The 12,301-nt window shown below is 36.9% G+C and overlaps 1 protein-coding gene across 1 annotated transcript in view; it reads left to right on the top strand.

Annotated features, from left to right (window-relative positions):
• Window positions 1–11,822, top strand: part of JMY (junction mediating and regulatory protein, p53 cofactor) — a 104,094-nt gene extending 92,272 nt beyond the window's left edge. Inside the window, exons 10-11 of the mRNA XM_032335881.1 lie at window positions 1,233–1,543; window positions 6,347–11,822. Coding sequence (XP_032191772.1) covers window positions 1,233–1,540 — 308 coding nt within the window. The 3' untranslated portion in view covers window positions 1,541–1,543; window positions 6,347–11,822. The remainder of the gene's footprint in view (window positions 1–1,232; window positions 1,544–6,346) is intronic.
• Window positions 11,823–12,301: the final 479 nt, after the last annotated feature.

Below are 12,301 nucleotides of genomic sequence, written 5' to 3'. Positions count from 1 at the left end.
AGAAATGTGCACCTTCTTGAGCTCTTAGGGATGTTCTAAAAATATTTTGAAGTGATATTTGGTCTATCTGGTAATACATAGTAAGTGACTCCTTCTGTGTTAAAAAGAAAATCTGATTTTAAACCTAGGAAATAACAAGTAAGGTATTCACACCAGAAAATGTAAGCTAGCTGGGCAGGACTGTCACACTAGGATGACGTTGGCAGGACCATGTAACATTTGGTCACAAATTTATTGAGGGCCTTGGTATACTCTTTGTATAAAAAAGCAAGGAAGAATGGGGAGTAGCATACATAATTTACTGCATGCCATATATGCCTTAATAAAACTGTTATAATCCTGGTCCATGGCTTTCATTGGGAGAACATTATATTAAATAATTTGTATATTAAATTTTAATCCGAGAGATCATACATTAAATATTTTTACCATAACTGGAGTAGAATTTTATATGTAAAACAGCTAAGTGGAAAAAACAGAAGTCACTGTAGTCCGGGCACCTGGTTGGCTCAGTCAGTAAAGCATGCAACTCTTGATCCTCAGGGGCATGAGTTCGAACCCCGCATGGGGGATAGAGTTTATTTAATAATAATAATTTAAAAATCTCTTGAAAAAAATTTAAAAATCACCATAGTGAATCAAAACTTAGTTCTTTTTTTTTTTTTTTAAGATTTTATTTTATTTTTTTGACAGACAGAGATCACAAGTAGGCAGAGAGGCAGGCAGAGAGAGAGAGAGAGGAGGAAGCAGGCTCCCTGCTGAGCAGAGAGCCTGATGTGGGACTCGATCCCAGGACCCTGAGATCATGACCTGAGCCGAAGGCAGCGGCTTAACCCACTGAGCCACCCAGGTGCCCAAAACTTAGTTCTTTAAAATTATATTTGTAACTCAGATGTTGTCTGAATTTAGATTGAGCTGTTGCATTATGGAAATCCTTTGGGAGTCTCACCCATTATATTCCCAAAGACCACCTTCCAGCTCCCAATCTGCTTGCTTCTCTTACATGGGAAATAATAGAGATAATAACTTGGAATTGGAATCTGGGTGTTGTGGCTTTGTTTGTTTAAACAAGCACAATTGGGATCCCATCTGTTTCTGGGAAACCTTCAGTCCACATTTCGTGGTCTGTGTTGTTTTCAGTGTCCTTGGCTAGCACAGTCCTAAAGTCTAGAGGTTTCTAATTGCACTGTAATTATGATCCTAACTGTAATTATTCTCTTTCATTTGTTAAGTGAGCTCACCCATGGATGAGGTGCTAGCTTCCTTGAAGCGTGGTAGTTTTCATCTGAAAAAGGTTGAACAGCGAACTCTGCCTCCTTTTCCTGATGAAGATGATAGTAATAATATCTTGGCACAAATCAGGAAAGGGGTAAAATTGAAGAAGGTACAGAAGGAAGTGCTGAGAGAATCCTTCACACTTCTGCCTGACACAGACCCTCTAACACGGAGCATCCATGAAGCTCTTAGAAGAATCAAAGAAGCGTCCCCTGAGTCAGAGGATGAAGAGGAAGCTTTGCCTTGCACAGATTGGGAAAATTAACAGGTAAATGGTCTTATATTCTTTTTGTAGCATTCAGTGATACAGCTTTTATATTAAATGGTGAAGTCTGTTCTATTTTATTCATGAGGTTTATTATTATACAGCTCAGTTATAGCATGGACCATAGATTTATGAACTTCAGGTTTTGTGTAGTTTCTGGGAACCTACAATAAAATGCTTTTCAAAGATACTGTTACATAAATGCTGTGTTTATATCCTGCTTGTTAAAAATTTCTACAGTAGGGGTGCCTGGGTGGCTTACTCGGTTAAATGTCTGCCTTTGGCCCAGTTCATGATCCCAGAACATTTTTGGTGGGGATGAGGTGGGAGGGTCCTCTGCTCAGTGGGAAGCCTGCTTCTCCCTCTGTTCTTTACCCTGCTTGTGCTGTCTTGTTCGTTCACACACTCTCTCAAATAAATAAATAAAATCTTTAAAAATATAAAGAAATTAAAATTTCTACAGTATAGCTATAGCCCAAATAAAGAGGACAGTCTTATTCCAGTAAAGTGACAGTCTTACTTCTTGTTTTAAAAACAGAGAAGGCAGGTGGGACGCCTGGGTGGCTCAGTTGGTTGGGCGGCTGCCTTTGGCTCAGGTCATGATCCCAGCGTCCTGGGATCGAGTCCCACATCAGGCTGCTTGTTCAGCAGGGAGCCTGCTTCTCCCTCTGCCTCTGCCTGCCACTCTGTCTGCCTGTGCTCACTCGCTCTCTCTCTCTCTCTCTGACAAATAAAATCTTAAAAAAAAAAAAGAGAGAGAAGGCAGGATACCTGGATGGCTCAGTCAGTTATGCATCTGCCTTCGCCTCAGGTCATGATCCCAGCGTCCTGGGATTGAGCCCTGCATCAGGCTCCCTGCTCAGCAGAGCGCCTGCTTCTCCCTGTGCCTGCCGCTCTCCAGCCTGTGCTTTCTTTCTTTCTCTGACAAATAAATAAAAAACATCTTTAAAATGAATGAATGAATGAATACATACATACATACATAAAAGGCCTTTTCTGACTAAAGTATTTCAGGTACAAATTATGTATATTGAATTTTGATGTCTTCTTAGCTGCCTACAAAGGAATTTTCTAAGATCAGTTTAGAAAAATTATTGCACTGATTATTTAGCTTTCTAAGCTTATAAAATGAAGATTTATCATTTTAAGACCTATCCTAGTTACTGCATGATGCAGATAAAATTGCAGCTAATACAGTAAATACCTAATAAGTGTATGCGTGTCTTATTGAGTACCCCTGTGGTACTGGTAACAGATTTGGGGTTCTCTTAAAGTAATAGAGTTTTGACTTGAACACATTTTAGTAAGCTAATTATATAGTTCTGTGGCACAAATTATGCTAAATATAGAGTCAGTAAAGATAGAATCTAACAGTAGTCCTAACTGAAATGTAACTTCTGCAAACTGTAATGCAAATATGCACATATATTCTTTTAAGTATCTTATGCTCTCTTGACTGACTGTGTTTCTGTGGGCTTTACAACATTCACCATGGGGCGGGGTGGGGGGATTCATAGTCCTGGAAAGGAAGTAGGTGAAGGAATAATAAACTTAACTTGTTATCGAAGTGATTCTGAAATATGCCTGATCATAAGAACTACCTGGGAGCTTATTAAAAATGCACATTCTTGGCTTTTACTCCCATGGACTCTGACTGAATAGATCTGATGTACATGCAGGCATACATCTGGATTTTGAAGACTTAATACAAAAAAAGGTAAATTATGTCATTAGTTTTTTAATATTACTAACATATTGAAAGATACTGTTTGGGATATGTCGAATAAAATACTACCAAAAGCAATTTTACCTGCACCTTCTGGGCATGGCTCCATCAGGAAAATGTAGATGTTCTTCTGCTATGCTCCCATCCCTACCTCTCCCCATCAGTGTCTGCACTGATCAGTAGGCTTAACAAAAAAGGTCGTGAAAAATCGCATTCCCCTCGATAAGTGGTTGTATATTACCTTTTTTAGTGTGCTCCAGCCAGCATTCAATAGTAGCACCACTATCCTGCCTTGGGTATTGGGCTGTTAGTATCCCTCTATCCTCTATTTATAGAGGCCCTAAGTATCTACACTGTGCTTTGTAGAAGTCACACATCTACTCACTGTGTGACTATGTCTAGGAATTCAGGGTGTCTAACTGGGTATTTGTAGATTTTCTACCACTTCACAGTGCTACCTATCCCCTTGTCTCTTGCTTGGAGCTTCTCAGTGAGCTGCTCCTATGCCTAAAACTACCATTATAGGCACTGATTAGTTAACTGCACAGTTGGGCCTTTAAGAAATGAGTGTTTTCGGGGCGCCTGGGTGGCTCAGTAGGTTAAAGCCTCTGCCTTCGGCTCAGGTCATGATCCCGGGTCCTGGGATCGAGCCCCGCATTGGGTTCTCTGCTCTGCAGGGAGCCTGCTTCCCTTCCCCTCTCCCTCTCCCTCTCTCTCTCTGCCTGCCTCTCTGCCTATTTGTGATCTCAGTCAAATTTAAAAAAAAAATTTTTTTTTGGAAAAAAAAAAAAAAAAAAAAAAAAAGTGTTTTCGTCTTTGGATTACAGCTGCTGCCCACAGTAGCCCAGGTGGGGTACATGGCCCATCAGCAGTTGCTCATACCAGCCCATCATCTCCATTTGTTTTCACCCTTCCCACCAGATCCTGCCCAGCATGTAGATGTGGCAACAGCATTTCATATGTTCAAGTGCTTGGGTGGTTATTTTTAGCTTTTGGCTACTAATTTACCCTTAGAGTCAATGTTAATATATCCACAATGAATACCATTTTGAAAATTGCCCAAAATTTTTTTTTTTGGCTGATTGATTATTACTTATGGCTGGTTTATATATTATAATGGTCAGAGAAACAGTGAAATACTCTCAGAAAACACATGAGCTCAGATATCTGCAAAATTACTTAGGATAAAACTGTGTATCCTATACGAGAAGCAAACCATATTCTAGTTGCAATCCCCACCAATTTGAGCAGGCAATGATAAAGGAGCTATTTTCACTGCCTTGTATGGGGTCTTGGCAAATTGTTTATAAAGACTAAACTTTTAGATGCTCGTCTACAGATGGCTAAAAGTCTGTAATTCATATTTCCTGTTAAAAATCAGTTTCTTGAAGTTTTTAAATCATTAATTAGCTCTTCGGGAAAAAAATTTCTCAAAACTTCTTGAAATAAAAAGTGAATATCTCCTGTTCTGCCTTGTACAGCTTGCTTTAAAACTCTTCTCAGTAGGGCACCCAGTGGCTCAGTTAGTGAAGCCTCTGCCTTTGGCCCAGGTCATGATCTCAGGTTGGGGTCTGTGGATTGAGCCCTGCGTCAGGCTCCCAGGGCTTGGTGGGGAGCCTGCTTCTCCCTTTCCCTCTGCTCCTTTACCCTGTTTGTGCATACTCTCCCTCTCTCAAATAAATAAAATCTTTCAAAAAAATAATAAAATTCATCTCAGCAATAGCTGTAGGTAATAGTGTCCTTGAAGGAAATTTCTATATAAGGAAATACAATTATATAGGCTTTATATTGAGTTTCTAATTAGTTTACTGCAGGTTCCTCCTTTAAGAAGTAACTATAACACTGTCTGATAGGACTACAATACAATCCACAGATACAATGTAAACAGTTCTCATAGTCACATTGAAAAGGTAAAAGGAAACATGAAATTGACTTCAGTAATGCTTTATTTTATATAATGGATCCAAAAATAGTATATTTCAACATGCTATCAATATAAAAAATTAATGCTGTAGTTTACTTTTTTTTAACGAGTCTTCAAAATCCAGTTTGTATTTTACATTTTATACTAGTAGCACACCTCAATTTGGATGCTAAGTATTCAGTGGTTAAAGTTGAAATGTCCTAGCAGAACAGTAAAATGGTATTTAATGGAGACATATTTTATACAGCTTCAGATTTTAATTTAAATCAAATTAAAAATTCATTTTCTCATAGTACCACATTTCAAATGCTCCAAAGCCACATGTAGCTATAGTGTTAGATAATGCAGAACTCTAATAAAATAAGCTAGGACTTGATTTATGTGCGTGTTCCTTTTTATCTAACAAGGAACTTTTTCATGTAAGTGCTCCTGTGCTGTGTGTAAGCCATAGATCTTGAGCACAACTATGCTGAAACTTAGCTAAAACATCTCTTTGAAGATCGGTACTAAACCTGTCCTCCAAATGCCATTATAACAAAAACTCACTTTCTAGTGAATTTTTGAAGTTTCATTTAATGCTTAATATACTGGCAGTTTATGAGGCGGATATTTTAGACTGTATTTGGTCCTTTTTATTGTATAGTTCTGACAAAGTGTTAGAGTAAAAGGAATAAAAGTGAATCTAACAACCTTTAAAGTGTTCAAAGTTGTATTCTAATTATTTTGTTTTTATTTTTATTGCTTTTACAAATGCATTTTTTTTAAAAACATGTTTCTTATATACTACCTTTACGAATGTAAGAAAAATCATGTCAGGTACGGCAAAAGTTGTGCAGGAACACATACGTCTTTACAACAACATGTTACATTTAACATGGCATATTTTTAAAAGACCACACTGGGGGCGCCTGGGTGGGTTCAGTGGGTTAAAGCCTGTGCCTTCGGCTCAGGTCATGATCCCAGGGCTCTGGGATCGAGCCCCGCATTGGGCTCTCTGCTCAGCAGGGAACCTGCTTCCCTTCCTCTCTCTCTGCCTGCTTATGATCTCTTTCTGTCAAATAAATAAATCTTTAAAAATAAAAAAATAATAAAAGGCCACACTGTCTTTAATAAGTCAATATTTTTTAATACACTATTTTTTTTTATTTGTGAACAGGTGACTCAACAGAAAGAAAAAAACACCTACAGTTAAAGATCAAAGATTTGTTTTTGGAAAACAAAAGTTTAATGTGTGATTTCCCCAGCTGGATTCCACAAGATGCAAAGTGTGTTGGCTCAGTGGTATGAAAAAAATGGAAGCACAATTGGCAAGTTACCACTTTTGCAGTCAGTCCAGTATTTGGTGGGTAACATGAGTTTTAGATGTGCAGTGCTCCCGATGCAATGAAGAAAAGGCCTTCCAGAGATGCCTGGTTTTTTAAGCACCTTCCCCTCCTGTCCACCCATGTTCATCCTTGTAGTGGCCAGTCAAGCTAGGGGTCGCTCCAAGTTGGAAAAACACTGGGTTGACAGAGATCTACTGTGAGCTGTGTCGGGACTGCTTTGAAATCCATCTTTAAGTGCACTGAATAGTCCTCTGCTTGAAAACACAGAGCTTCTTCTGTATCAGCTTGTATAAATAGTGCGACACTCTGAAAAAGAAGTTTATCATGATAGCTATAGGACAGGAATTGGAAAGAATCAGATGGAAATGCACTGAAAATTTCCACATTACTCATCTCCAAAGGAGTTTTCATAAAGATGTTCAACATCTGAAAAGATACATAACCATGGAGATACACTTAATGTGTTTATCACAACATGATACATTAAACATGCATATTTTTAAAAGACCACATACTCACTTTGTAAGGTTTTGAAGTAAAAATTTCCATGCTTTTAAATAGCTCTTCATAATTGTGAATTTATAATAGTTTGAATTTCATGTGCAGCTTTGTTTATGAAAAGCAATACTTTGTAACTTGATAATTCAGATTATTTTTAGTCCTTTTGTTTGAACGATTGCTTGATTAGTGTAATTCAACGTGACTTTCCTATTGAGAATCAGAAATGAGGATTCAGTAATAGGGATGCAGATCTCGTCTGTTTAACATGCACCATTTAAGTTTTTCTTTTTATGCTCCACAGTGAAGTGCACTCTACAGATATGCAGAAAGTAGACAGACAGAAAAGCCTCCTTGGCTGGCATTTCACTATCTAAACATGTTTTGAGTGGAACTTGGGGAGAGGACCTTTGTTATTGTCAGTAGACCTTTTAAAACCTATGTATGTAGTTCTAGGTGCTGATTTTGCTATAAGGAGTCCTGAAGGACGCATTTATATGAATGGAGCCATTATGAATTCTCAGCAGGAGTGTTGTGGGCTTGAATGAAGGTAGATATGTTGGACCCAGTCTACAGTATTCTGTAGAGTGTAATTCTGCATCAGACAGATTTTGGACTTTATATGAAGGGAGTTAAGTAAGGACTGATGTACCAAAAAGAACTTTTATTTCTTCTGAGGCATTTCTCTGTCCTAGACCCAGAAAGCAGTCCCGGAGTAAAAGCCTTCCAATGTATATGAATTGGTTTTTCAGAAGAGAGAAAAAAATGCTTACACCTTTGTCACTTTAAGATGTATTTCCTTTAAAATAATTATGGAGAAAAATTTCTGTTTATTGACAAGAGTAGGAACTTTTGCACAATTTTTTTCACAATACATTAGTTTTATTCTTAAGTTATTCCTATATCTTGAAAGATTAAAATATATATCTAATATAGAGACTCAATCTTTATCCCACAGTGGGAGAGGTGGATGAGGAATTTTCCTCATTTCCTTCAGTAAAACATTGAAGAGTGCTTTTCAACCAAAAGAATGATTGGTTTGATTAATATAATTTGGTGGAAAAAAAATGTTTAAGCAAATTTACAAACCTTAAAAAAATCATGTATCAATTTTAAGCCTTTGGATGCATATGAATAAGTTTTTTCATTCATTGATATTTAGAAAAATACAGAACTTAACATTTTAAATTAACAGCAAAAGCACTAGAACTTTTATCTGTTAGGAATTTGCTCCCCAGTTACAGCTGGGATTCCATCAGAAGACAGGCTCGCTTACAAATGGATACTGTAATTTGTCTTCCAGAACCATGTTCTGCTAAGTCTCCAGTACTCTGGAGTGGGTACAGACCCTTGTGAATCCTTTAGGGGTGCATCTGAAACTCTGTGTACATCCCACTGTGGCACTTCATGAAGATTATCTCTCTTGAAAATGATGAGTAGGTTAAAGCAAAGCCTCGTTAACAACCAGCTCTGCTTATTCTCTGCTAAATAAACTTTCTCTACTACACCTATTTTCCATCCTTAAGATTCAAATTCCTGCCTCCACAGAATTACAAGTTACTGCAGATCATCCACCTTGGGAGATCTCACAATGTTTAAATTTCAGATAACTACAGTCCAGTTGTCCAAGATGAGATTACCAGTTGAATCCTCAAGTTAATTTTTTTTTCCTCATGTTAATTTTAAAGCAGTTTTGGAACCCAACGGTTTTGTAAGCATAATTCCCACCACCACCACCACCCCACCCTTAAAAAAAACAGTGTCTTTGCCCTTAATATTAAATTTTAATATATTTAATTAGGATAGTATTTATAGATGACCACATGTTTTAAGTTCCAAACTTGCCCACATACTATTTCTGTGGTTTAAAATATTTGAGAGTTTATCTCAATGTATCCTTTCTGTCAAAAGAATCCACAAACAGCTGCTTGCTTGTGCCGAATCCCTTTAGAAGTCCGTTTACCAATCTAGTCCTGGACAGTAATATATTTTAAATAGGAAAACAAATAGATAACTTGAGGATATTTTAAAGTTAAGGTTACTGCTCACTTGAATGCCATTTTTAAATTGTTCTCCCACTTAGTCACAGTGCTGTGTCTATAACCAGTGTGGTACTTAGAAGGAAGTTATTCCTAATCTCAGACCTGGGTGGTACTGTGATGTAGCTTTGTGATGAAACACCTGGCTAAAGAAGATTTTTTAAAGATGAGCAGTTAGCTTCCTTACCTGATGTATATCTATAGATTTTGAGTTTATGAGCAGCCTAAGAACAATCATTCACTAGTTGTCCTAGTTGTTCATTTTAACAAATTTAGATGCAATTGTAAATGATGTTGATCAGGTGTAGTAGTTAACACAGTCTGAATATGGGATTTTCCTCATTGTGTGAAACCACGGGGAATTTTCAGCACTTTGATTTACTCTGTAAAAATGGGGCAAAAATCCTTGTTTCTACAAAGCTGAACTGTACAGCAGTTTTTGGTAACATATGGCATGACCACTTTGCCATAAAATGTGTTAAATTCTGAGGCATACTTCGGCCATAGAAGGCACTAAGAATTAAAACTCCTATCAGTGGAACAAAAATGAACGGGCAGCATCCTCTGTTTGGAATGGGACCAGTGTACAATTAACAAAAGTTAATTTTATACATTCCTTAAGATTCCATTTTTTAATTGCATTCATTGAATTTGTGTATAAATTTAAGATAATGCCTAAGTCAGTTTAGTCTTAGCCTAAGGAAAGTTTTTTCTTCCACTAAATATAAGGTCTTGGGGTGGTCGGTGTTTTTGTTTTCTGTTGTTTTTTTTTTTTAATAACCTTTATAATTTAATTATTATGCACATAATAATACCAGATACCAATCTGTCAAGTTCTATAGTAAGAGGTTCCTTAAAGGCCTTATCAGGGAGCTCAGATTGCATAACATTATTTCCAGGCTATTTGTAAGAAAGCATTTTGAACAGCTGTAAAAACATTTAAAAACTGTGGCAGATGCATTGTTAACTTGCAGCCGTTTGATAATAAGAGCAGAAACCTTAACAAGTTTTACCTAATTCTTGCACTGAATTTAAATGATAATATAAAGTTAAATGTGCATTTTAAGCAGATTTTATTTCACATTTCTAGCTTAGCATATGAGAAAAGCTATGCTTAGTGTTAGAGGACTGACAGGCAAGATATATTCCAGATGGAAGAGGTAAGAGAATGGAAGCACCTTACTGTTGAAGCATGTTGCGTTTAGTTAGTGCTGCTGAACAATTCAGTAGTTACTTCTGAACTTTGCTGCAAAGTGCTCTTTAGTTAAAGCACATAGAGAGGGATCTCTGCCTAATTGCTTTGTAAATTGAAGCAATGGTGGTTTTTATTCTATAAATAGTCTAATTTAAAAGTTTTTCCTACAAAATGAGTTTATATTGCTGCCTAAGCTATCATGTATGTAAACAGAGGGTTTTTTTTTTTTTTAAGGGTGAGAAGAAATCGGGGTCCTGTGTGTGCATGTGCACGCGCACATGTGGTGTGTTTGCCCATTGGGTTATTTGGAAGATATGTTCATTCTAAAATGTTCTGTTTTGCCCACAAGCATAAATGTACAGCTTGGTATATGAGGGGTTTAATTGATTGAATTCAAATTTATAAGTGTTTCTCCCCTTCCCCACTTTTATTATGCCACTGTAAGGTGCATGTACAGAAAATACCTCGGAGGTTGACATATAATAAATACTTCATCAAGGCTATTTCATATTGAAACTCAAAGCAGTCATTTGTTTTGAGAGTTAAGGAAAAGTTTTTTGTTAGTTTTTTAAAAAATCATTTATAACTAAGGGTGGCTCAATTTGGGGGAATTAAGGGTGGAGAGGAAAGAAAGACAGTGAGAAGTGATTTTTAGATGTATACACAAAGATATGGGTGTTGGTTATAGAGGTGAATTTTAACAAGGGAAGTTTTGGGTTTTTTGTTTTTTTTTTTTAAACTTGCATGTTCTATGGTTAACTATCCAAGAGTGTAACAAGTTATTCTAGCTTTTCCCAGTACTAATTATATTGGTTTTAAGAAGTCTTCATGATCACAAGATGGCATTTTCTCTTCAATTATGAACCCAGAGGGATAGACAACACCACCCAGACAGTGACTTCAACTTCTTTGACTTGGACAGAATCCCCACTGTCTCATTGAGTTTCTCGTACTGTATGTCTTGCCAAGTGTGAAACCACAATATATAGTTTGTGAAAAATTGAAGGCTACAGATAATTTTGCATGATTAAAGCCCATTAGGGCTACTGAAACTGACATGTTTTTTAGCCTTTCTGGTTAAATGAAAACTACAATGGCAAACCAATTCACCATTTACTAGCTTTGTGCAATATTATAATGGTAGAAGCAAAACACTAGCACATTGTGCTTGGCTTTTAAAGATGGCTTTACCACTGTACATTAAACGGAAGTGTGCACAGTGTATTGTAAATGCCAACTCTTGCAAATTTACAATACTTAAATATGCTCCATTAATATTCTAAAGTATTAAAAGTACAAAGAAAAAACTAAGCAGGCATTTATAGCAATACTCTGAAATCTCCAATAATTGTTTTGACTGTTGCCTTTTGCTCTTTAGTGCAACTTTTCTGCGTTGTAATTATTGTATTGCTTTGTATTTTCATGTTTTTTACACTCATGACTTCAGAGGTAAGTACTTGTACAGCAAGTACTGCAATCACCTTCTCTTCTTGTACATGCAATGTAACAACATGCAGTTTTGGTGCTTAACAATATTCCTTTTTTTCTTTAATAAAAGATATTTATTGAGTTAAACTTCATTTTGTTTGTTTAAAATAGCACTCGTGGTAGATATTGTCACTTCATTTCAAAGAGAAGGAGCACAGCAAGTTGTGAATTTGCTCTAACATGATGAACAGGCTTCAGAGACTCTTCTACCCCTGTACTTCGGCCTCTTCCTGACTGCTATTTATAATGAAGTAGTTTAACGGTTGCGAATTTATGCTAATAAAAGCCTTATACATGTTGTCTGTGTAGCTATCCACGTAGTTTGGCAATGTTGACTTTCAAAATTTGGAAGGTCTTTAAATGCCTTTCATTTTAGCAAGCCATCTGTGACTATTTAAATTTGAGATTATTGGCTCTACACTTAAGCATAGGACTAACTTAACCGGAACGCAGCGATACCCTTATCCAGTGCTGACTTGATACAGCTCCCAACATGCAAGAGGCATACATTTAAGGGCAGATCCCAGGTGCTGCTCAGTCCCCAAGTAAGAGCACCACCAGTTCCA

This window comes from Mustela erminea, chromosome 3, assembly GCF_009829155.1.
Source record: "Mustela erminea isolate mMusErm1 chromosome 3, mMusErm1.Pri, whole genome shotgun sequence".
NCBI classification, from domain to species: domain Eukaryota; kingdom Metazoa; phylum Chordata; class Mammalia; order Carnivora; family Mustelidae; genus Mustela; species Mustela erminea.
This window is presented reverse-complemented; position numbering and strand designations above follow the sequence as displayed.